The sequence below is a fragment of the Gouania willdenowi genome, unplaced genomic scaffold (assembly GCF_900634775.1).
Source record: "Gouania willdenowi unplaced genomic scaffold, fGouWil2.1 scaffold_122_arrow_ctg1, whole genome shotgun sequence".
Classification (NCBI taxonomy): domain Eukaryota; kingdom Metazoa; phylum Chordata; class Actinopteri; order Blenniiformes; family Gobiesocidae; genus Gouania; species Gouania willdenowi.
This window is the reverse complement of record NW_021144870.1, coordinates 133,069-158,368: the sequence shown is the minus strand read 5'-3', so window position 1 is coordinate 158,368 and position 25,300 is coordinate 133,069. Positions and strand designations below refer to the sequence as shown.

General features: G+C 39.6%; 1 protein-coding gene across 3 annotated transcripts in view; it reads left to right on the top strand.

Annotated features, from left to right (window-relative positions):
• sh3gl3a (SH3-domain GRB2-like 3a) overlaps window positions 1-24,746 on the top strand; it is a 25,104-nt gene extending 358 nt beyond the window's left edge. Inside the window, exons 2-10 of one of the 3 annotated variants that reach the window (XM_028440962.1) lie at window positions 3,751-3,819; window positions 4,387-4,459; window positions 4,527-4,670; window positions 6,152-6,285; window positions 10,688-10,846; window positions 11,207-11,310; window positions 19,790-19,893; window positions 21,743-21,805; window positions 22,588-24,746. In XM_028440962.1, coding sequence (XP_028296763.1) covers window positions 3,751-3,819; window positions 4,387-4,459; window positions 4,527-4,670; window positions 6,152-6,285; window positions 10,688-10,846; window positions 11,207-11,310; window positions 19,790-19,893; window positions 21,743-21,805; window positions 22,588-22,781 — 1,044 coding nt within the window. In that variant the 3' untranslated portion in view covers window positions 22,782-24,746. Of the gene's footprint in view, window positions 1-3,750; window positions 3,820-4,386; window positions 4,464-4,526; window positions 4,671-6,151; window positions 6,286-10,687; window positions 10,847-11,206; window positions 11,311-19,789; window positions 19,894-21,739; window positions 21,806-22,587 lie in introns of all 3 variants that reach the window. The other 2 variants (XM_028440961.1, XM_028440963.1) reach the window with 2 other exon arrangements.
• The last annotated feature ends 554 nt before the right edge of the window (window positions 24,747-25,300 follow it).

The window sequence follows — 25,300 nt, the reverse complement described above, 5'->3', positions numbered from 1 at the left end:
TAAATTTTTCTCATGAGTTTAACACAGATCAATAATAATAACTACATAATAAAAAACACTGAGATCAAACACAACCACAATTAAGTTTACTTTGATTGTGTTTCATTAAAAAAAAACTGCCCTGTCCTCCCTAACTCTTTTACCCTTGTATCTCCCCCCTCACTCAGCTGTAACTCCGCCCTCTTTGTTTGTATCTTTACCACTTGTTAAATTTAGCTTCGCCTTCCTCAGAGAGTGCTGCTCACTAAATTAGCCATATATATATATATATATATATATATATATATATATATATATATATATATATATATATATATATATATATAGCTTCATCACATTATAATTATATTATAATAGTTTAAAAAATTATTCCCTGTCAGTTTATATTAAGGCTGAACTTAATATGTAATACTGTAACTGGTGACTGATGTGTAGTTTGTTAACATACAGTAAATAAAATGTTTGCAGGATACGTCACTTTTACAAACAAGGGTTTTTTTTTTTTTACAAATAGTTACTAGGGATGTAACGATTCACTCAACTCCTGATAAGATTCAATTCACGATACTGGGTTCATGATACAATTCTCTCACGATTTATTTTACAAAATGAGACTGTAGACTAATGATGACTGAAAAATATTCCTTTATTTTTATCGGAAAAAAACTAGAAAATACTGTATTATTTTCCTTTATCATTCATTGTCAAATGAATTCCTTGATAAACTATTCAAAACAATGCAATTTAACTAAAAATAAATCCTGAATGAAAATAAAATAAAGGAATAATACAAATGAAGACGCCTATTAATTTAAATTCTGGCTCTATAGTAAACAATGCAAAACTGCATAATAGTTATTTTTCTTAAGAGTGAAACTGAAAATGTAGTTTGTGCCTCAACAATTGGACTAAAAAAAAAACAGTCAGTGTACTGTATTTACATCAGATATTTGTTTGGACCAGCAGAGTGCGCTGGTAACCCAGTGGTCGGTTGGAATGCAGATATTCTAGCAGTGAAGAAGAGATGCTATGCTAGCAGACAGAAAAACGTGACTTTTACAGATATTTAAGTAATATTACTGATATTCTTTCACTGCTAAAGGGGTAAGGAAACATTTATGAACATGTTTAAGAGTAGAAGACGATTCCACCCGCCGCCTACTCTTTTGGACAAATAAATTATCTTTGACATGAAGAGTGCTGTTGTTTGTATCAGGCTTTTTCTTCCACTACTTGCTTACAATGAGCTGACCAATCGTGGCAAAGTCAGGTCCAATGTCACTCTCTAGGTTTCCAGTCTGTAATTACAAACAAATGCATGGCTGGATAAATTACTGGTAATATGCCCTGCAGTTTTGATGTGTGCAATGAACAGCAGTACCAGTAACATGCAAGTGGGGTTGCCAGGTTGGGGGCCCTCTAGTGGTCAGGGAGCCCTAAGCTGTCACTTAGTCTGCGTACAGGCTGGGCCCGCCATGACTGGCGCCGACACTCACGTCACGCGTGAGTGACGTAGTTCAAACAAGAGAGGGATAAATAGATGGTGTTTTAAAAACGTCCTGCGATTCTATTTTCAGAGTATCGATATGAACCGTGACACCTATCAATCGATTAATAACTGCCTTACGATTAATCTTTATGAAATCAAAGGACAGATATTTCTCATAAACTATAAAGTTGATATTGTACAATACTGAATAAAAACAAGACATCGCAATATGAAAATGTGACATGATGTTGCAAGTGGTTTTTCATAACCAAAGATGTTGTCATAAATGTGTCCATGTTAAATTTGTTGAAAAAGAACATTCCATAACTAACATCTACGCTGTGTTGACTAACAAAACCCCTTTTTTCTGCTGAAATCTAATGCATTGTGTATGAAGTTTATTGATCCTGGTCCAACTCCCACATTTTAGTCAAACTATTTACATTAGTCGTATTTAGTTGATAAATATCAGAGACTGTCCTCTATGGGTTAAACCTGGCTATTACAACTGATTTTTACTATTGGCTGAGGACAAGATCATGTGACATTTTGGGACCATCTGCCATCACAAACAAGCACTGTTGGCCCCGCCCCCTTTAATAAAAACCTTATAATCACCTGTGGGCTCTACAAGTTATGGTGAGTATGTTGAATAGAGAGCTATAGTGAGGAATAGGGTTGGGCACCGTTTGGATTTTAATGATTCTGATTCCGATTCTCAATTTTGATTCCTGTTCTAAACGATTCTTGATTCTTTGAGTTGTGCAGGTCAACAGGTCACAGATTTCACAAGATCATTTTTTAGTTTGAAAAAGCCTTTAACAGGTTATTTTATTAATTCACTTAGTTGATATAGTTTAATTTGGTTACTGTAATGTAACTAGAATATTTAATTAACAAAGGTTTCCAGCTGTAACTGTAAAAGTGAAACTAAATAAAACAAACAAACCCTGGAACAGTCACGTGACATATCAATCAACAGTTATTGTTGAGAAAGATTATTATTATATTATTCTGGATACAGTGGAACCAGAAACTATAAAAATAATTATATTATGAACCTGTTTATATTATAGGGAACATATTATATACATAAATGTAATTGGAGTCTAAAGACACGAAAATAGACTAATATAAAACCTCTTTACAGTTATTTGACTCATTCTGCGCATGCGCGACTTGCGGCGATGACGCGCTGGTGACGACATAATCCAAGATGGCGGCGGCCCGGACTACAGCTGATATTATGTAATAAAGCCTTAAAAGACATGAATATAATGAAAAGAGTGGATGGACAGAGACATAAACATGTAGACTTTCACACGGACTTATTATACACACAGATTTATTAATCACACACGGACCTCGGTAAACGGAACAGGCTTCACCGGACAGCAGGCACTAGGACCCAGAGGTGGAGTAAATGCGTCTCCTGTACTGCATTCACAGACTGTAATATCATCAGTTTATCATTTTACCAGTTGTTAGAGCTACTGTCTTTACCAGGGAGATAATATTTATTACTGGTGATTGTTTTACAGAGTTTTACTGGGATTTTTACACCCACACACTTACTCTCTCTCACACACACACACACACGCACGCACGCACGCAGTCGCGTTCTGAACGCATCTTATACAAACCCCGCAGAAACAACCTAGTGCGAGCATTTAGGAATCAAAAAAAGAATCAAAACGCAAACATCTTCATAACGTTCTGGAACTGGACGTTAGGAACCGGTTCTCGGTGCCCAACCCTAGTGAGGAATGCATAGCTAGTTAGCATAGCATAGATTGTTCTTTGGAGATTTTATAGTATAGAGTGGGCGTGGCTTAAATGGTCCAGGAACCCCGCCCATAATCAAGGCAAATTTTTTAATTTCCTTCCTAGTGGCAGGTCAGGAGAAAGCAGCAGTTTAGTTGCTCTTTAAGAATATTATGACGTGTACACAATTTGTTTTGATTTTAGACAATTAATAAATATGAACAGTTGGTCTGCACTAAGTCCTTAGTCCCGCATCGGCTTAATTAATCACCAATATTATTCACATGTGATGCAGCACTAAAATCTGACCTTTAAACGTGAGCAGATGTACAGGTACACGTTCTGATTAACAGTTACTGTAAGTCAGTATTAAAGAACAGAGGGCAGTGATCTGAAACATGAAGTGTGTGTTGCACAATGCACCATATGTTGCGTTGTGTCGTATTGTGATTCAATACTTTTCCTCTAATCATGAAGTGTCTCCTCTTTGTTTTCAGCTCCTCAGTGAAAAGATCAGCGGAGAGGAAGGAACCAAGTTAGACGATGAATTTATAGAGATGGAGAGAGTGAGTGACATTTAATGTGGTCTGATGTTAGCTAACACGGAGCTAACACAGAGCTAAAACGGTGCTAACACAGGGCTTACACAGAGCTAACACGACGCTAACAGGGCTAACACTTTGCTTACAAAGAGCTAACACGGTGCTAACACAAGGCTAACATAGTGCTAACGCAAAGCTAACACAGAGCTAACATAAAGCTATTACAGTGGAAACACAGGACTAACACTGCTAACACAGAGCTAAGACGGAGCTGACAGAGCTAACATAGTGCTAATGCAGAGCTAACACAGAGCTAACATAAAGCTATTACAGTGCAAACACAGGGCTAACACAGAGCTAACAAAGAGCTAACACGGTGCTAACACAGAGCTAACATAGTGCTAACACAGAGCTAACATAAAGCTATTACAGTGCAAACACAGGACTAACACTGCTAACACAGAGCTAACACAGAGTTAACACGGTGCTAACACAGAGCTAACACAAAGTTAACACGGTGCTAACACAGGGCTAACAGTAGCTAAACTTAGGTTTAGCTGGAACTAATGAGGAACATCATGTTCTCCACAGAAAACTACAGTGACCAACAAGTGTTTGATAGAACTTCAGTCCAGAACCATAGAATACCTGCAGCCAAACCCAGGTCAGTCATCACCATCACCATCACCATCATAGAATCATGAACCTCCTCTTCTTCTCTTCCTCTGCAGCTTCTCGAGCTAAACTGAGCATGCTCCAGTCCGTGTCCAGGGTCCGGGGGCAGGTGAAGTCCATGGGGTACCCACAGACCGAGGGCCTGCTGGGGGTCTGCATGCTGCGCTATGGTCTCCAGCTGGGACACCACTCCCTGTTTGGTAGCACATCTCCTCTTTGATGAAACAAGCTAACCACAGCGCTAACAGCTAGCCCCAATAATGAAACATTAATTACACTCCACTCTGGATATTTTATGTCTTTATTCTAACATAAGGCTTTTCAATTCATCGAAATTAAATTGCGATTATTACACTGAAAAATTACATTACAAAAATAACATAATCAAGAAAAAACAATTATTAAGAAAAACATTTTAGTAGTAATATATATATTTCAATTATACATATGTTTTACTTGCTAAATAAAACAGACTTTTTAGAATATCTACAAAGAATAAAGCTTGGCACAGAGTTGTTTAATGCACATGCATGCTAGCTCCTAAGCCCTGCCCCCTCAAAGCTAAAGCTAGCCTAGCCTGCAGGCTAACATGAGAAAAGTTGTTGCTAGTGGTCTGAAACATGGCAGGAGAAACGTAGCAAAAACACTGGTAAACAAACAAGTCAAATTTTCTGTTTGTCCAAAAGTAAATATACTTGATTTTAGTGTTTGCAGGATTTTATTCATGTTTAAAGAATATATTTTCTCCAATGGAGCAGCCTCATTGTAACAGAAGGGTGTAAATTCAAACTATAATTGTAATCCAGGGGCGGAGCCAGAACGTAGCTAATGGGTGGGCCTAGCAACATCCGGATGGGTCTGATTATTTTTAAAGCTGATATGATATGTGTTAATGATTTATGATAGGCTATAATAAAACCTGCCGGGCCACTGTACATTAGCCGATGGAAACACACAAACATTCATATCCTTCTCTACTCTGCGTCTCTTATTTCCTTTAAACACATTTTCAGTTGAACTTCTTTTCAAATTCAAACACATTTACAATTTACATTTTGTCTATAAATCCCACTCAAATATTATCAAAACATGTATACACATACATTCATTAGCTTAGTTTACTCAGCAAACAAAATAATTAGATAATAAATCAACATTCTCTCCTTATAGCTTTTAACATTATATTCTGTACATTAAATGAACAAAAAGTGCTTATCGGGCAGAATCAACTCTACTAAAGTCACATCAGGAAGTCTTCATTCACTCAATATAGACATTTTCTCTAAAATAAACATTCATTGCAAGCTGTCAAAATCATCTCCACTGTGTTTTACTGTTGTGGTTTATTAAACGTCTACACACATACCATCACTACATTACCTACAGCTTAAGGCTTTCATTTATGTTGACTTTAACTAATACTGAGCTGTGACGCCAACAAACACAGCAGGAACTAAACAACTACAGTGCTAAAGGTTCCACTTACATTCCACTCCTGATTTTACATAGAAACGTGTCTAATAAATCTAGAACAAAGCTCTTAATTCACAGAATATATTTTCACAAAATAGATTTTTTTTAATTTCATGAATCTCACTGGGTGGACAATCTGTCAACCTGGGTGGGCCTGTGTCCATCCATAGCTCCGCCCCTGTTGTAATCTGAAACATATCATCCTCAGGCAGTGCTCTGGTGGACACGGGCGAGGCCCTGAGGCAGGTAGCAGCGCTGAAGGACGACCTGGACATAAACATCAAACACAACTTCATTGATCCGCTCCACGACATCCAGGAAAACGAGCTCAGAGAGATCATGGTACGTTATTCACACACAGGGCGCTACGCTAACGGTCAAAACTAGCATGACATGTAGCATCATATAGGCTGCACCAGGGATACCATGGTTTATGGCATCTGATAACAGAGAAAATTTCTCCATTACAAATTTTCTACATTTATGACATCACACGTGAAATCAGGAAATCAGTGTTGCCAGATCAGATGAACAATTTCCAGCCCAATCACATCTTAGAACCCAAACACGAACCATGAATCTGGCAACAGTGAGTTTATGACACAATGTGACTCAGCAGTTCTGACTATCACCATGAATGGATTATTCCTGTAATCTCTACATGAGACGACGACAATAAAGCAACGTAGCAACTCCGCTAAGTGTTTTTGCTGCTGACTCAGCTGTTTTTACTGCTGACTCAGCTGTTGCTGCACAGTGCATACACTTCATCAAACATTGTTTTTCTGACTCACAATCACAATAAATATAAATATTCATGTGTTTTACTGTAATGTACAGTTTTTATGGCTGAAAACTACAACAACAAGAGTGTGTGTGAATAGCAAAAGAAAGTCTCTAGTGATCAGCTGTTGTGTGGAGTCATAGGTGGAGTCATCATCTATAGACACGCCCACTCACACAGCCCAGTTTTAGAATTGGTCAGAAAGTGACTTTTCAGAGGCTAAAACTCCAGAAAACAGGCGGGTTTGGTAAAATAAAGCTTAAATACTATGTTGTTGGTGTTCTTAGAACAAATGGTGAAAAATATCAGAATATGGACCTTTAATTTAGGTGGAATCCATCAGTTGTTCTGTTGTTGTTGACTTCTAATTTATAAATGTAGACTATATGCATAGATAGGACAATGTTACGTGTTTAGAGGGTCACGTGCTTTAGGCTGATATGTAATTATAGACCTCATTGTGAGGCTATTGTGGTGCTGATGATATTTATTTTTAATGTGTAGATCTTTATCAATCATTTCTAGCAGCATATCCATGTTTTTCAGCCCAAAGTGGAATTCAGCCCCTGAGGTCTCACTTCAACTAAATCTGACCACGTTTACCCTGGTACCCCTGGTTTAAACCATGACTGTGTTGTAAATGTCCCACTAACATACTACACACTACAAACACAATGAGTATATACTGTCTAGTATATACTGTAGTATGATTAGGATGATGAGTGTTCCACTGAAGTGGGTGAAGTATGAATAGATTGAATATGAGATTCAAGTATGCACGGTGTACACACTAGTCATACTCAACCGTCCCATGATGCATTGGGAGCTGAATGTATAGACAGTATATACTATAGTCTATAGTAGACAGTATGTACTATAGTTTATAGTAAACAGTATATACTATAGTAAATAGTAGACAGTATATACAGTACTATAGTATATAGTAGACAGTATATAGTATATAGTAGACAGTATATACTATAGTATATTGTAGACAGTATATACTATAGTCTATAGTAGACAGTATATAGTATAGTATATAGTAGACAGTATGTACTATAGTTTATAGTAAACAGTATATACTATAGTAAATAGTAGACAGTATATACTATAGTCTATAGTAGACAGTATATGCTATAATATATAGTAGACAGTATATTGTAGACAGTATATACTATAGTTTATAGTAGACAGTATATACTAGATAGTAGATAGTAGACACTATATACTATAGTAGATAGTAGACAGTATATAGTAAATAGTAGACAGTATATAGTAGACACTATATACTATAGTATATAGTAGACAGTATATACTATAGTATATAGTAGACAGTATATACTATAGTATATAGTAGACAGTATATACTATAATATATAGTAGACAGTATATAGTATAGTATATAGTAGACAGTATGTACTATAGTTTATAGTAAACAGTATATACTATAGTAGATAGTAGACAGTATATAGTAAATAGTAGACAGTATATAGTAGACACTATATACTATAGTCTATAGTAGACAGTATATACTATAATATATAGTAGACAGTATATAGTAGACAGTATATACTATAGTTTATAGTAAACAGTATATACAATAGTAAATAGTAGACAGTATATAGTAGACACTATATACTATAGTATATAGTAGACAGTATATATTATAGTATATTGTAGACAGTATATACTATAGTCTATAGTAGACAGTATATACTATAATATATAGTAGACAGTATATAGTATAGTATATAGTAGACAGTATATACTATAGTCTATAGTAGACAGTATATACTATAGTCTATAGTAGACAGTATATACTATAATATATAGTAGACAGTATATACTATAATATATAGTAGACAGTATATAGTATAGTATATAGTAGACAGTATGTACTATAGTTTATAGTAAACAGTATATACTATAGTAAATAGTAGACAGTATATAGTAGACAGTATATACTATAGTATATAGTAGATAGTATATACTATAGTATATAGTAGACAGTATATACTATAGTCTATAGTAGACAGTATATGCTATAATATATAGTAGACAGTATATTGTAGACAGTATATACTATAGTTTATAGTAGACAGTATATACTAGATAGTAGATAGTAGACACTATATACTATAGTAGATAGTAGACAGTATATAGTAAATAGTAGACAGTATATAGTAGACACTATATACTATAGTATATAGTAGACAGTATATACTATAGTATATAGTAGACAGTATATACTATAGTATATAGTAGACAGTATATACTATAATATATAGTAGACAGTATATAGTATAGTATATAGTAGACAGTATGTACTATAGTTTATAGTAAACAGTATATACTATAGTAGATAGTAGACAGTATATAGTAAATAGTAGACAGTATATAGTAGACACTATATACTATAGTCTATAGTAGACAGTATATACTATAATATATAGTAGACAGTATATAGTAGACAGTATATACTATAGTTTATAGTAAACAGTATATACAATAGTAAATAGTAGACAGTATATAGTAGACACTATATACTATAGTATATAGTAGACAGTATATATTATAGTATATTGTAGACAGTATATACTATAGTCTATAGTAGACAGTATATACTATAATATATAGTAGACAGTATATAGTATAGTATATAGTAGACAGTATATACTATAGTCTATAGTAGACAGTATATACTATAGTCTATAGTAGACAGTATATACTATAATATATAGTAGACAGTATATACTATAATATATAGTAGACAGTATATAGTATAGTATATAGTAGACAGTATGTACTATAGTTTATAGTAAACAGTATATACTATAGTAAATAGTAGACAGTATATAGTAGACAGTATATACTATAGTATATAGTAGATAGTATATACTATAGTATATAGTAGACAGTATATACTATAGTCTATAGTAGACAGTATATACTATAATATATAGTAGACAGTATATACTATAGTATATAGTAGACAGTATATTGTAGACAGTATATACTAGATAGTAGATAGTAGACACTATATACTATAGTATATAGTAGACAGTATATATTATAGTATATTGTAGACAGTATATACTATAGTCTATAGTAGACAGTATATACTATAATATATAGTAGACAGTATATAGTATAGTATATAGTAGACAGTATATACTATAGTCTATAGTAGACAGTATATACTATAGTCTATAGTAGACAGTATATACTATAGTCTATAGTAGACAGTATATACTATAATATATAGTAGACAGTATATACTATAATATATAGTAGACAGTATATAGTATAGTATATAGTAGACAGTATGTACTATAGTTTATAGTAAACAGTATATACTATAGTAAATAGTAGACAGTATATAGTAGACACTATATACTATAGTATATAGTAGATAGTATATACTATAGTATATAGTAGACAGTATATACTATAGTCTATAGTAGACAGTATATACTATAATATATAGTAGACAGTATATACTATAGTATATAGTAGACAGTATATTGTAGACAGTATATACTAGATAGTAGATAGTAGACACTATATACTATAGTAGATAGTAGACAGTATATACTATAGTATATAGTAGACAGTATATTGTAGACAGTATATACTAGATAGTAGATAGTAGACACTATATACTATAGTAGATAGTAGACAGTATATACTCATTGAGTTTGTAGTGTGTACTACGTTAGTGGAACATTTACTACACAGACATAAATTCCAGTTCTTAGTGTTTTCCTGTCATTTTGACTGTAACTGTCACATTTATTTAAAGGTTCTCATGTCCCATTGTCTACAAAGTTCAAGAGATCAGATTATCAACCCTAGAGTAAAGTTATTTAGTTTAAATGGACACTCCCTTCATGTCTAAGCAACCTGTGTGTGTGTGTGTGTGTGTGTGTGTGTGTGTGTGTGTGTGTGTGTGTGTTCCAGAATCATCTGAAGAAGATGGAGGGTCGTAGGTTAGATCTGGACTATAAGAGGAAGCGTCAGGGCAGGATCTCAGACCAGGAGATCAAACAAGCCCTAGAGAAGTTTGAGGAGAGCAAATCTCTAGCTGAGAGGAGCATGTTCTACTTCCTGGAGAAGGACGTAAGCTTAGCAGAGTCTATCACTGAACATTATGTCTGACACATTTATATTTACTATAAACTCAGTGTATCAGCTACACGATGATCAGTTAGTGGATTCTTCTGGAACATCCTGATCCACATTCACAATGACCTGGAGTCATTAAACATTGTGTTTATATTTAGCTGAGTGAGAGATGATTTATAACTGATTTATTTTATATCTTTACATTCTGAGGATCAATACTGGGTTAAAGAAGAGTTTAGTGTAGTTTTTTATTGAAATCATTTCATTTGGACAAAGATAATCTTTGTTTACTTCTCTGTAACTTTTCATGGTATTACATAGTAATTATATGGGGTTCCATGGTTATTCCACCAGGTACAGCAGTTGAACCAGCTGTCAGCGCTGATGGAGGCAGCGTTAGATTATCACCGTCAGTCTCACTGCATCCTGGAAGATCTGAGAACCAAGCTGGAGACCAGGTACCATGGACACATTCAGGTACCATGGACACAATTAGGTACCATGGACACATTCAGGTACCATGGACACATTCAGGTACCATGGACACATTCAGGTACCATGGACACATTCAGGTACCATGGACACATTTAGGTACCATGGACACATTCAGGTACCATGGACACATTCGGGTACCATGGACACAATCAGGTACCATGGACACAATTAGGTACCATGGACACATTTAGGTACCATGGACACATTCAGGTACCATGGACACAATTAGGTACCATGGACACAATTAGGTACCATGGACACAATTAGGTACCATGGACACATTCGGGTACCATGGACACAATCAGGTACCATGGACACAATTAGGTACCATGGACACATTCAGATACATAGACACATTTAGGTACCATGGACACATTCAGGTACCATGGACACAATCAGGTACCATGGACACAATCAGGTACCATGGACACAATTAGGTACCATGGACACATTCAGGTACCATGGACACATTCAGATACATAGACACATTTAGGTACCATGGACACATTCAGGTACCATGGACACAATTAGGTACCATGGACACAATTAGGTACCATGGACACATTTAGGTACCATGGACACAATTAGGTACCATGGACACATTTAGGTACCATGGACACATTCAGGTACATAGACACATTTAGGTACGATGGACACATTCAGGTACCATGGACACATTCAGGTACCATGGACACATTCAGGTACCATGGACACAATTAGGTACCATGGACACATTTAGGTACCATGGACACAATTAGGTACCATGGACACATTTAGGTACCATGGACACATTTAGGTACCATGGACACATTTAGGTACCATGGACACATTCAGGTACCATGGACACATTCAGGTACCATGGACACATTTAGGTACCATGGACACATTTAGGGTCCATGGACACATTCAGGTACCATGGACACATTTAGGATCATTTCACAAATTTAGGTACCATGGACACAATTATGTACCATGGACACAATTAGGTACAATGGACATAATTAGGTACCATGGACACATTTAGGGCCCATGGACACAATTATGTACCATGGACACAATTAGGTACCATGGACACAATTAGGTACCATGGACACATTTAGATACCATGGACACAATTAGGTACCATGGACACATTTAGGTGCCATGGACACAATTAGGTTCCATGGACACATTTAGGTACCATGGACACATTCAGGTACCATGGACACAATTAGGTACCATGGACACAATTAGGTACCATGGACACAATTAGGTACCATGGACACATTTAGGTACCATGGACACATTTAGGGCCCATGGACACATTCAGGTACCATGGACAGATTCAGATACCATGGAAACATTTAGGTACCATGGACACATTCAGGTACCATGGACACAATTAGGTACCATGGACACATTCAGGTACCATGGACACAATTAGGTACCATGGACACATTCAGTTACCATGGACACATTCAGTTACCATGGACACATTCAGGTACCATGGACACAATTAGGTACCACGGACACATTGAGGTACCATGGACACATTTAGGTACCATGGACACATTCAGGTGCCATGGACACATTTAGGATCCTTTCACAAATTCAGGTACCATGGACACATTCAGGTACCATAGACAAATTCAGGGGCCATGGACACATTCAGGTACCATCGACACAGACACTGACCATATATCCATCCTCCTCCGCTTATCCGTTGCCGGGTCACGGAGGCAGCATCCGTAGCAGGGAAACCCAGACTTCCATCTCCCCGGCCACTTCTTCCAGCTTTTCTGGGGGGATATAATAATTGACCATAACATTAATGTTATTATTATATTCATCATCATATCGTCAAATGTATGTTCATGTGTACAATTTGTCATGTTTTAATACATGACGACTCCATTACTCATTACACTTTTGAACATCTGATTAAACAGTACAGATCGTATTATTCTCAGTGCAGCACAGTCTCTGCCAAGGCCAGAATCTCTGCTCACATGCAGACATACACTGACGCACACACTTATCAAGACAGATAAAGACTGGAGCCAAACCTTCTCATAACATCTTCATCATCCTCCAACATTTCCACTATGGGCATCTGACTCCCTCCCTTTTGTCTCTCACTGTTGGGACCTTTTCTTATCTGTATAAAAAGCTTAAGCTTTGAAACTGTTGGAGCGGGGCGCGGCACTTCCTTCGGACGTCCGCCTGGACGGACGCTAATTTTGTTTCACTTTGTTCCATCTTGTACCTTTTTACTTAGCAATAGAATAAACTTTTTATATAAAATCATCAATGCTTCTCCTGGATTCCATCATTCAACCAGAGCAATGAATCATGTCTCTAAATGAGGTCAACCGTAAATTCTGCCGTAACACTCCACTTTGAGGAGGTCTTCGAAGTATTCCTTCCACAGATCAACAACGTCTCGACTTGAGGTGAGCAGAACACCATCTGCATCATACACAGTGTTGACAGTGCACTGCTTCCCCCTCCTGAGATGCCGGAATGTGGTCCACAACCTCTTAGAAGCCATCCGGAAGTCATTCTTTATGGCCTCACCAAACTCCTCTCATCTCCGGGTTTTTGCCTCTGCGACCTCTGCAGTGGCTGCACTCCGCTTGGCCCATCGATACCTGTCTGCTGCTTCCGGATTCCCACAGGCCAAAAAGGCACGATTGACTCCTTCCTTCGCTTGATGGCATCCCTCACCCCCAGTGTCCACCAACGGGTACGGGTGTTGCCACCACGACAGGCGCCAACTACCTCACGGCCACAGCACCGGTCAGCCGCCTTGACAACAGAGGCGCATAACATGGCCCACTTGGACTCAATGTCAGTGTCCCCCGCCTCCCCCGAGATACGGTTGAAGCTTTCCCAGAGGTGAGAGCTTCATCTGATGGGAGACTCTGCCAGGCGTTCCCAGCAGACCCTCACAATTTCAGCCCATTTTTGCCTGTTTTTATCATTTTTCTGCACCTTAACCAAACTTGCCATATTTGAATCTATTTTCTTCATTGTTTCTTGCCATATTTTTGCTCCTTTAATGCATTTTTGCTACAGAACGGTTATGGGTTTTGATGGAAGATTGTGGGTTCTAAAGGAGGGTTATGGGTTTTGATGGAATATTGCGGGTTCTCATGGAGGGTTATGGGTTCTGATGGAAGGTTGTGGATTTAAATGGAGGGTTATGAATGTAGTGTGTGAGTGTTGGTGGTGGTCGGAGGGGTCGATGGCGCACTATGGTAGCCTCGCTTTCGTCTGTCTGCCCCAGTTCAGCTGTGCCTACAATAGTAGTTTTCCACCACTAAGTGTGGAGTGAAAGAATAATCCCTTAATTTTGTAAAGTGTTTTTGAGTGTCCAAAAAAGCGCTATATAAAATTGATGTATTATTATTATTATGGGTTTTGATGCAGGGTTTTATTTCACCCTTCCTGACCGCCAGAGGCGGTGCTTTAAGCACTGGATGATATTGTCTCATGAAGACGCAGGTTGAGTGTAATACCAACAAAGTCACGTGTGACCCCGAGGACCCGGTAGTCTAACTTCCGGTTCCGTCTGAGGTTCTGTTTCTTGAATCTTCTCGCGTATGCAGGTTGTGTTTTGAGAGCGCCAGTGGCTTCACTGAAAGGAAGCCCGTGGTTTATTTTGTAGCTGCTCGCGGGTAGCTCCGTGACATATTACGATCGGAGTAGCGGAGTCCCCGCCCTCCAGGAGCTGCAGCAGCTGTCCCGGTAAGTTGTAACTCACTCCTTTCTGTGACGATTAAGGACACACCGGTAAATTGTGAGTACAGGTTGTTGTGTTTTCCTGTTTTCACGTCTGTCCGGGGGACGCGTGTGCCGCTTCTGTGTGGAGGGTGTTTGGTACACACCTTGCAGAGGTGAAGGCAGCGGGTTAGCTTCCCTCTTCCTCTGCGGGTGCTTCCTTAGTTACTCTGTTTATAGCATTGTTTTGTTTGTTACCGTTTATACTGGTACTTTCAGACAAATATAAGCCTTTATAGGTGAAGGTAGTGTGTTTCCATTCCCCTCTCCTGTTATTGGCATGGTTTAGTTTACTTTAAGTAAATTAAGTCTTTTTAGGTGAAGGTGTCCACCTGCAAAGAGGAAGACTAAGCACTCTGGCTTAGCATCTAAGGTTGATCTGCTCACGGCAGAACTTGACCAAATGAAGGCTGCTTTTCGGGCCCTATAGGCCGAGTCAGTTGTTAGGGGTTCATCCTCCCCTTCCTTAGTTCAGACAGCATTCGGCGAGGATAACATTATGTCTGTTGCAGCGTCGGCCCTCAGGTGTTTCAGCCCACAGTTCAACAGGTAGCTCGGAGGGGTCCTCGATGGGATCTGTAATGCGTATGGCTTTAGCTCGCCTACAACTTGATGCCCCACAGGCTCAAGGTGCTCCACCAAGTGCTTTTTTCAGGCACTCTGACCCCCGTAGCCTTCTCCGTGCCTCCCTCAGAGGATTACAGTACCTGATGGAGCTGCATTCTTTCTGGCGAGATCCTAGCTGGTCATACCCTTGCGGCTATGCACGGGGCTGCCAAGTTTGGTCTGGGGCATATGCCGGCGGTGGAGCCCGCTATTGCGAGCCTGATTGTCTCTTCGAATGAGGCTCTCAGACCAGAGGCAAGCTCTCCTCGTCCCCAGTGCAGGGTAACAGATGACCTGCTCATCAAAGCGTACGAGGCAGCAGCTCGCATGGGTAGGAATGGCAATTCAATGTCCCACCTCATGCTGGCCCTTTCAGCATCACTACAGGAAGCTTAACTGTACTCTTCACTGCATAGCTTTAGTGATGCCTCTCATCAGGCATTTGCACTGATGACACAGGAACTAGGACGCACAATGTCCACACTGTTCCAGGCCCCTCGGCAGGTGCGGCTGGCACAGTCGCCACTAACAGAGGCCTGTAGGCGGACACTAAGGCGTGTTCCAGTGGAGCTCAGTGGAGCCCAAGCCACTGGCAGACGTACCAACCAACGGGCTACTCTGCCCCTAGACCAATACAGCATAGACCCCGGCAACGACCTGGGCAGCACAGTGCTGAGTTGGGAACCCAAGGCTGGGAGAATATAAGTCGTCAGAACTCCGGCCAGCAGCGGGCCCCACTCGGCACCTGTACCCCTCCAAGGGTTGGTGGAAGAGGCCCTGAGGCTGGCTGTAGGCTGCTTCTGCCAGCAGCAGCTCAGTTACTGGGCTGCTTCAAGCAGGGACCCTTGGGTGATTGCAACCTTAACCCAGGGTTACAAACTGCAGTTTCGAAGCCGGCCCCCAGTCCATGGCCGGGTCAGACAGACCATCATAAAAGACCCGCAAAAGCCCTGGTCCTGAACGAGGAACTGTTCCTCGTGAAGGGTGCCATCGAGCGGCTAAATCCCCAGGTTCAGCTCGGCGGATTCTATTCTACATATTTCCTCGTCCCAAAAAGGGACGGCGGACTTTGTCCACCGTTGGACCTCTGGGGTCTCAACCATTACCTGAAAGTCATTACATTTCAAATGCTAACCATTACAGAGGTCCTGCATGTGGTGACCAGGTGCGAGTGGTTCACATCGATTGACCTCAGGGATTACTACTTCCACATCTACACCATACCCTGCCACAGAAAATTTCTGCGCTTTGCTTTCCAGGAACAACATTTTCAATTCAGGGTACTTTCTTTGTCTCTTTCACCCCGGTTATTCAATAGGTCTGTGGCAGCAGCTCTCTCACCACCGCAGGCACGGGGAATGAAGATACTCCCTTACCTGGATGACTGGCTGGTGTGTGCACCTTCCCAGGCGCAGGTAACTCAGGATGGGTCAGTCCTTCTCGGCCATGTTGCTCTGCTGGGCCTCAGAGTGAACTTAGTAAAAAGTGTTGTGGTTCCCTCCCAGACCATAACATTCCTTGGAGTGGATCTGGACATCATAGTCATGACGGCGTGTCCATCAAGACGGCGCATGGACGACATCCTGAGTCTTCTCCCTCAATTCCGAGAGGGGTCAGGGCTACCTTATATCTGCTTTCTTTGCCTTTTGGGGAAGCTAACAGCTGCAGCGGCTGTCATTCCCTTGGGCCTGCTAACACTGCGCCCAAACCAGCGTTGGCTAATTGGCTTGGGCCTGGACGCCATGATGCACAGTCACAGGCACAGAAAGATCAGGATATTCCTACAGTGCATCCAGGCCCTGTAGGAATGGACTCATCAGTCCTTCATGCTCCAGAGCATATCCATGGGCCCTGTCCTGGCCTGCAGGGATACTATTACAACAGATGCCTCCCTATCAGGATGGGGAGCAGTCTGGGAGGACCCCATTGCCCAGGGACGTTGGCCGGCCCAGGAGCCCCCAGCACACATCAACGTGCTGAAGTTGCAAGCCATGCATGTCGCGCTGAGGCATTTTTTGCCATACCTCGGGGGCAGGCACGCACTGATTCGGACAGACAATATTGCTGCTGTCTCTCAGGTAAACCGCCAAGGGGGCACGAGGTCAACCCAATTGCTGCGCGTAACCCAGGATCTTCTGACTTGGTCTGTGTCCCGCCTGGCCAGTGTAGAGCGATGTACTTGCCAGGTCAAATGAATCAGGTTGCAGACTTCCTATCCTGCAGCAGCCCTCATTCAGGGGAATGGAAGCTTCACCCAGAACTCCATATCTGGGGCTGATATGGCAGGGCGGGGGTAGATATTTGCCTCAGAGGAGACAACACATTTCCCCCTGTGGTTCTACTGGACAGAGGACACCAGTCCACTGGGGCAGGATGCCCTGGCACAAGATTGGCCAGAAGGGCTTCTGTATGCTTTCCCGTCCCTACCGCTAATCCCAGCGGTGCTCCAGAGGGATCTCCAGTAGGGCCACAAGATACTTTTGGTGGCCCCCTACTGGCCAGGCAGGACGTGGTTTCCTCTGCTACATCAGCTTTGTTGTGCTCCACCCTGGAGTCTACCCAACAGGCCAGACCTCCCCAAGGAGTAAGTAGCCATTCCACTCAGAGCATAGCCACGTCATGGGCTGGTATGAAGGGGTGCCTCTAGAGGCAATTTGTGCGGCGGCATCATAGACGTCGCCAAACACCTTCGCAAGATTTTATGGCGTGAACGTTGCTCTTCCAGATCCCCTGGGCATGGTTCTCTCTCATTCCTCTACACAATAGGTAGGAGGTTGATGATGATCCCTCAGGACTTTGTTGGCAGGGGTCATCCAGTGCTTGAAGCACAGCCTCGTGCAGTCAAGAAGGGTGAAATAGACCGCCAGAGCAGTCAGTCATTCGGAATCCTCAGTTTCGCGAGTAGATTCTGAAGAGACAGAACCTCGGATGGAACCGGAGGTTATAGACTACCGAGTTCTCGGGGTCACACATGACTTTGTTGGTATTACACTCGACCTGCGTCTTCACGAGACAGTATCATTCAGTGCTTGAAACACCGCCCCTGGCGGTCATCCAGGGTTCATAGAACCGCAGTTACATTCGTAACTCTCGTTATGGGTTCTGATGGAGGGTTATGGTTTTGATGGAGAGTTGTGAGTTCTGATTGAGGGTTGTTGGTTCTGAAGGAGGGGTGTGGTTCTATGGGTTCTGATGGAAGGTTGTGGGTTCTGATGGAGGGTTATCAGAACTCTGATCATCTCTCCTGATAAAAAGATCATGTGATTAAAAGTCTCTTGGTGATCTGGGCTCATCTGTTAAAACCTTGTGTTTGATCAGTTCATGTCTTTGGAGGGTCACTGTCATCTACTGACTAAAAACTGTTTTATCATCTGACAAATATCTCTAAAGTCAGACATTTATTATTAAAATCAGATCTAGAACTGGTCATACACACATTTATATCATCACACATGAACTATTGTAATTTGACATGTTTTAATAAGTCGACCCTAAACAGACTCCAGATCGTACAGACGCTGCTGTCAGACTTTTAACTGGTGCTTCTAGAACATCCCACATTACCACCATTCTTTCTACTCTGCACTGGTTCTAGTGAAGTTTAGAATAAACTATAAATATTAGTTATTACATTACATGAGCGTTACATGGTCAGACCCCTCAATATATCTCATACTTGTTGTACCCCTACACTTCAGGGTGAAGTCTTCAGTCTTCAGACCAGGGTCTCCTAAAGACCCTAAAACTAAATGTAAAACCAGAGGAGACCTGGTGTTCCAGACTCTGGAATAACCTGCACCAGTCTCTCAGGGAGCTCAACTGTGTGGTTACTTTTAAAAACTGTTGAAGTCTTTACTTTACAGAAAAGCTTTTAGTTACTGGATTTTAAATGTTTTTATCCTTTTATGATGTTTATGTACATGGTTTATTATTCTATTATGATGTTGTATTTGTATTTTGTACAAAGTGCTGTACAACACTTTTTATCTGCAAAAATCACTTTATAAATAAATGACTTATACCTATGGGTTCTGATGGAGGGTTGTGGGTTCTAATGCATCTCCTCTGTCTCAGGGTATCTTCTGCCAGCCAACAACCAAAGAGAGAATTCAGACCAAAGTCGATGAGAAGCAGCTTTGAGAGCATCAGCAGACACAGCTCGGCTCCACCCACACCTGGTACTTTATATTATTATTTACATTTTGACTTATTTTCATCAATTTTATTGTTATATTTTTGCTCCTTTTAATGTATTTTTGCTACATTTCTCCCATTTCTGACACTTCTACATCACATTTCAATGACTTTTCTACACATCTTTTCAACTTTCCAGACATGTTCATCACTTATAAACCATTTCTACCACCTTTACACCTAATGTCACATATATTGACCTATTATTGCCACTTTTAACATCTTTTCACCAGATTTCATCATTATTTTGTTAATTTAACCACATTCACCATTTATTATGTCCATTATTTACAGTTTAAACTAATTGTTCTAATATTGACACTTTGAACCCTTTTCACCCCTTTTTCTGTCTGGTTTTATCCACTTTAATTTATAACTTTTTTCCATTTTCTGTGGTTTTTAAAATCATATTTCACCTCATTTTCACCATTTTTGGTCACTTTGAACCATTTTATTAGTGATTAAAACCATGATTTCCATCTTTAAGATGACTATAATAATAATAATAAACGTTCCTGGATAACAGTGGATATTATTCAGATGAATAAATAAATGTGGTTATCACAGATTCATAGAACAATAGACCATCATTTTACTGACTTTATGGATGGACCCCAAAAATCTCTCCTTTATTCCCCCTTATAGATGGTCCTGTCTCCACATGACTGTTCTTCAATGTTCATGTCTGTGTTCAACCACCTTCAGCTACAGTGGGGGTCCCTGCTCTCTGGAACCTTTATTTTCGCTGTTGGGGCCTGAAAAGGTTGAGAACCAGTGCTGGTGTGATAGAGTGGGACAGTTTGAAGGGGTTAATACTGGTCTGACAGTTTTCTTTGACGGGTCTCTGGTCAGAGAGAAGGGCACCGAGAAGTTGTTACCAGCGTATTTATTATTGAAGTTGATGTACAGACAGGGATGATGCTGAGGGTACAAATAATTGTAGGTATATTTGTATATGTGTGTGTGTTTCTTTAAAGGAAACAAAGAATAAGATAACATTAATAATGTACAAATGATATTATTATCACCAGTCATGTACAAATAATAATATTAACAGCACCATTAATAATGGACAGATGTATAAAAATATGTTGTTCAACAATAAACAATGAATCAAACCACTAGAATATATTAAGTTGGTCAAACAACCCAAAGAAGCAGCAAACAGCCAGTGTGCTGGTATGTAAAGGGTTAATGTAGGGATTCAGAGCTCTTTGTCTCCCTCTAGTGGAAACAGGTGCAACTGCACCGCATGGACCAATCACCTCAAGTGTGCATGAGCAGAGTATCAAATTACCATCTTGGTGCATCTGACGTGATACAGAAGCTAAATAAAATCACCACAGCTTATAACACAGTCATGTGACCTATTAAAAACAAAAATACACAGTATTTTAACATAAACACAAGATAAAGAAACGATGCCTAATCAAGTCATGTGACAATATTTACATCTTAGAAAACAATAAACTTACTTTAGCTTAGTTTTAGTCTTACATGAATTTTATTAAGCTATGTTATTTATTGTATTGTACTTCCTTCATACTTTTTATTTTTATCTATGTACCAATCGTGTGTCTGAAATAAAGTTATATATATATATATATATATATATATATATATATATATATATATATATATATATTACACACATGGAGAACCTCCATCCCTCAGATTGCAGAGTGAGTACTGAGGATGACATACGTTCAGAAAGGAAATGACGTAACTACCAAGCAGTTTCAGAATAAAAGAACTGTAAACATAAAAGACTGTCTGCCCTGGTGTGTATTATCTTCTGCTTTATTGATCCTCTTCTCTGTTTCCTCCTAGTAGATCACGTGACCTCGGTCCACTCGTCCTGGCCTGGCAGTCCCACCACGCTGTACCGTCCTCACCGTGAGTAACACCACATGACAGCGCTGAGCCCACGGGGCGCTCTGATTGGTCAGGACACGCTGCGTAGTCTTTCATTTAAAGATGATCAACCAAACCAGCCTGACTCTGAATAATTACCCACATCAATTAGCAGCTATAAGCTTTTAGTCTGTGGTTCAATATAAGATACATTTAAACCACAGGTGTCAAACTCAAGGCCCAGGGGCCGAAAACGGCCCTTAAGGGCATCCAATTGGGCCCCCAGGAGAGAGTAAAAATGAAAAGAGATCACATTTATCATTGTGTAAATTACCATAAAATGCATGTGTGGGTCTCACACTCTTATTTTACTATTGTTACAGTATATCTGCCCTTTATGTTTCATCACAAATTGTTGAAGGATTTAAAAAAAAAAAAAAGAATTCTCACAAACAATTCTACAAAGTTCCTCTAAAGATTACGCAAAAGATGTTCACCGTGCATAAAAAAGGGTAAACGACATGTAACCTTTGAAGACAAATGGATCAGTACATTTATTATACATGATATTTATATATAGATATATACTATTACTGGTATTACATGGTGTATAACTATACCACAGATCAAACTAAACACATTTACAGTGTGAATATTGAATAATCACTGGTCAAAATGACATGAAATAATCTCTGTGTGTGTGTGTGTGTGTGTGTGTGTGTGTGTGTGTGTGTGTGTGTGTGTGTGTGTGTGTGTGTGTGTGTGTGTGTGTGTGTGTGTGTGTGTGTGTGTGTGTGTGTGTGTGTGTGTGTGTGTGTTCTCAGAGATGGACCAGCCCTGCTGTAGATCTCTCTACGACTTTGATCCCCAGAACGAGGGTGAGCTGGGCTTCAAAGCAGGAGATCTGATCATCTTGACCAATCAGATCGATCAGCACTGGTATGAGGGGATGATCAATGGAGACTCTGGGTTCTTCCCCATCAACTACGTGAAGGTGATTGTCCCTCTGCCTCATTGAGCGTTTCTCTGTGTGGACACGCCTCCACTGAACTTCTACACATGTGTTGGACCACTGGACTGGACCAGGACCAGGACTAGAGAACCATCCTATGGTTCAAACTAACAAAAGCACAATATTTAATGTGTTTATAAAAGGACAAACATGGTGAAAGGATTCAGTTTGTTCATGTTCAGTGGATAATTGAACAAAGAGGCTAAAGTAGCTAGCTAGCATTGCTAAGTTTGACAAGCAGAGTGGGAAAAAAGTGAAAGCACATGGACAATAATAGATGTGTTCACCATTATAGAGCTAGAATAAAGACAATGCATTGAAGCAAAGTGTAGCAGCGCTAACTGTTGTAGCAATGCTAACAATAGAAATAATCCATCCATTACTAAACTCCATCACATCATAAAGCTGAAGCATGTGTTTGTGTGATGTCACACAATAACATTAACAACTGAACATTGATGGAGTTGTGGTAGAGACAGATCATTGTTATTAAAATGATGTATTTTAAACCCACTGTTATTAATATATAAAGTCATCTGCCCTCATTTATCAACCCTGTGTGAAAACGGTGCAGATGTGAGTTAACGTTGTGTCGTAGGACAGATCAACGTGTGATTTATCAAATATTGGCGTCTAACCAATTCGATCGTCATTAATATGTTATGCCCTTAAATCTTCCTGGTTCAGAGGTCCCGCCCACTGAGGTCAAACAAACACTGGCAAGAAAAGAAAGGAAATCCTCACATCTGAGGTGGAGCTAAACAAAGATGAGCTTTTTGTCCCTGTTGGGCCACCGTATAAAGGAGCTCATTTAAACACTCTGTGAAGGATCAGCTACTAAGCAGGAGACGTCTGCCCCCCTGTGTGCACTGACAACCAACTGATAAATTAATTAATACTGAAGCTTTACATAAATACGGTCAAACGCACGTCGTACGCTCAGATCTGAACTTGATTAATGTGTGTTCATTCTAGATTAGTGGTTCCCAAATTGGGGATGCGCCCCCTGGGGGGTACATGACATCATGGTTTTTTTTCTTTGCACTTTATGTATAAAGAGCTTTATTACTGTTCTAAAATATGTGATTGTAAATGTTTATTTTTATGGGATTTGAAGAATAGCTAAAGAAAACTTAATTTTTCAAAAAAGGTTACATTTGTTTACTCTTATTTTTTTATTTTGCCATAAGGGGGAGGGTCCTTAGAGTTATCTGTTCTTCAAAGGGAACAGAACCACCGTTCTAGCTAAACCACAGGTTCTCAACGGTCCTCAGGTTAGCTGTAGCTAACTGTGTGTGTGTGCGTGTGCGTGTGTGTGTGTGTGTGCGTGTGCGTGTGCGTGCGTGCGTGTGTGTCACTCTATTAATGACCAAATGTAAACGTTTGTTTCTCGTGAGCACAAAGCAGTGATTGGAGTCCCTGTTATTGTTTTTATGAATGTATTTACTATAGATGTGATGATAATCCTGTGTGTGTTGGTACTGTGTACCAGCCTGTGTTCCTCTTTTATAAACTTGATCTGTGTCAGGGATTTCAGCGTAAAAATGTAAAATAACAAACTCACACTCACTGATTCAGGAAAGGACTGAATGTAATATTTATAGATGGCTTTTATTGTGAAACTGCTCATTTTATATGAATTTTAGGGGATAATGTGACCACTTTCAGGTGTCCACATACTGTAGTTGTTTCTGTTATTCTTGATATTTAGGATCTGATGAATGTCACAATAACCTCAACAAATGTATTTATATGGAGCTGTTTTTTCTCCTGCTTGTTTAAAACTCTGAAAAACAGGAAACGTCTGATCAGCATATTTGGTGAACATTTTTGCTCATCTTTTACCTATAGAAATATATATAAGTATATTTATTGTTTGCAAAACATCTGCTTTTATAATAGATTTAAAATTAAATCAGTTTATGCTTTTTTAGGCTTCTCTGCTTTTGTAATCCTGCAAGTTGGATTTTGTAACAGGAATTATGCAATTGCTGTTGATAAATGTTGCAAATTATTAAAATAATACATATATATATGTATATATATATATATAAAGGAGGAACCAAACAATGTGGGCTTCCTGTTGTTTCTACTCTAACAGAGAACATCAGAGGGTCTCAGACTGGTTTTACTGGGAACCACAGATGGACACTGGGTTTGCTCGCCCGCAGTGAGAGAGTGGAGGTTTCTCTCTCTCTCTCTCTCAGAGGTCAGAGGTCAGACTGATCCATCTTCACTTATTTAGATTTTACATCCAGGAGGAGGTGAGAAATATTTTATTAAGGCCAAAAAGAGGACAGCAGCTGGTTCTGATGATGTAGCCCCAGAGGTGTGAGACACTGTGCACAGCAGCTACCCCAATGTACCCCAATATACACCAATGTACCCCAATATACCCCAATATACACCAATGTACCCCAATATACCCCAATATACACCAATGTACCCCAATATACCCCAATGTACCCCAATATACCCCAATATACCCCAATGTACCCCAATATACCCCAATATACCCCAATGTA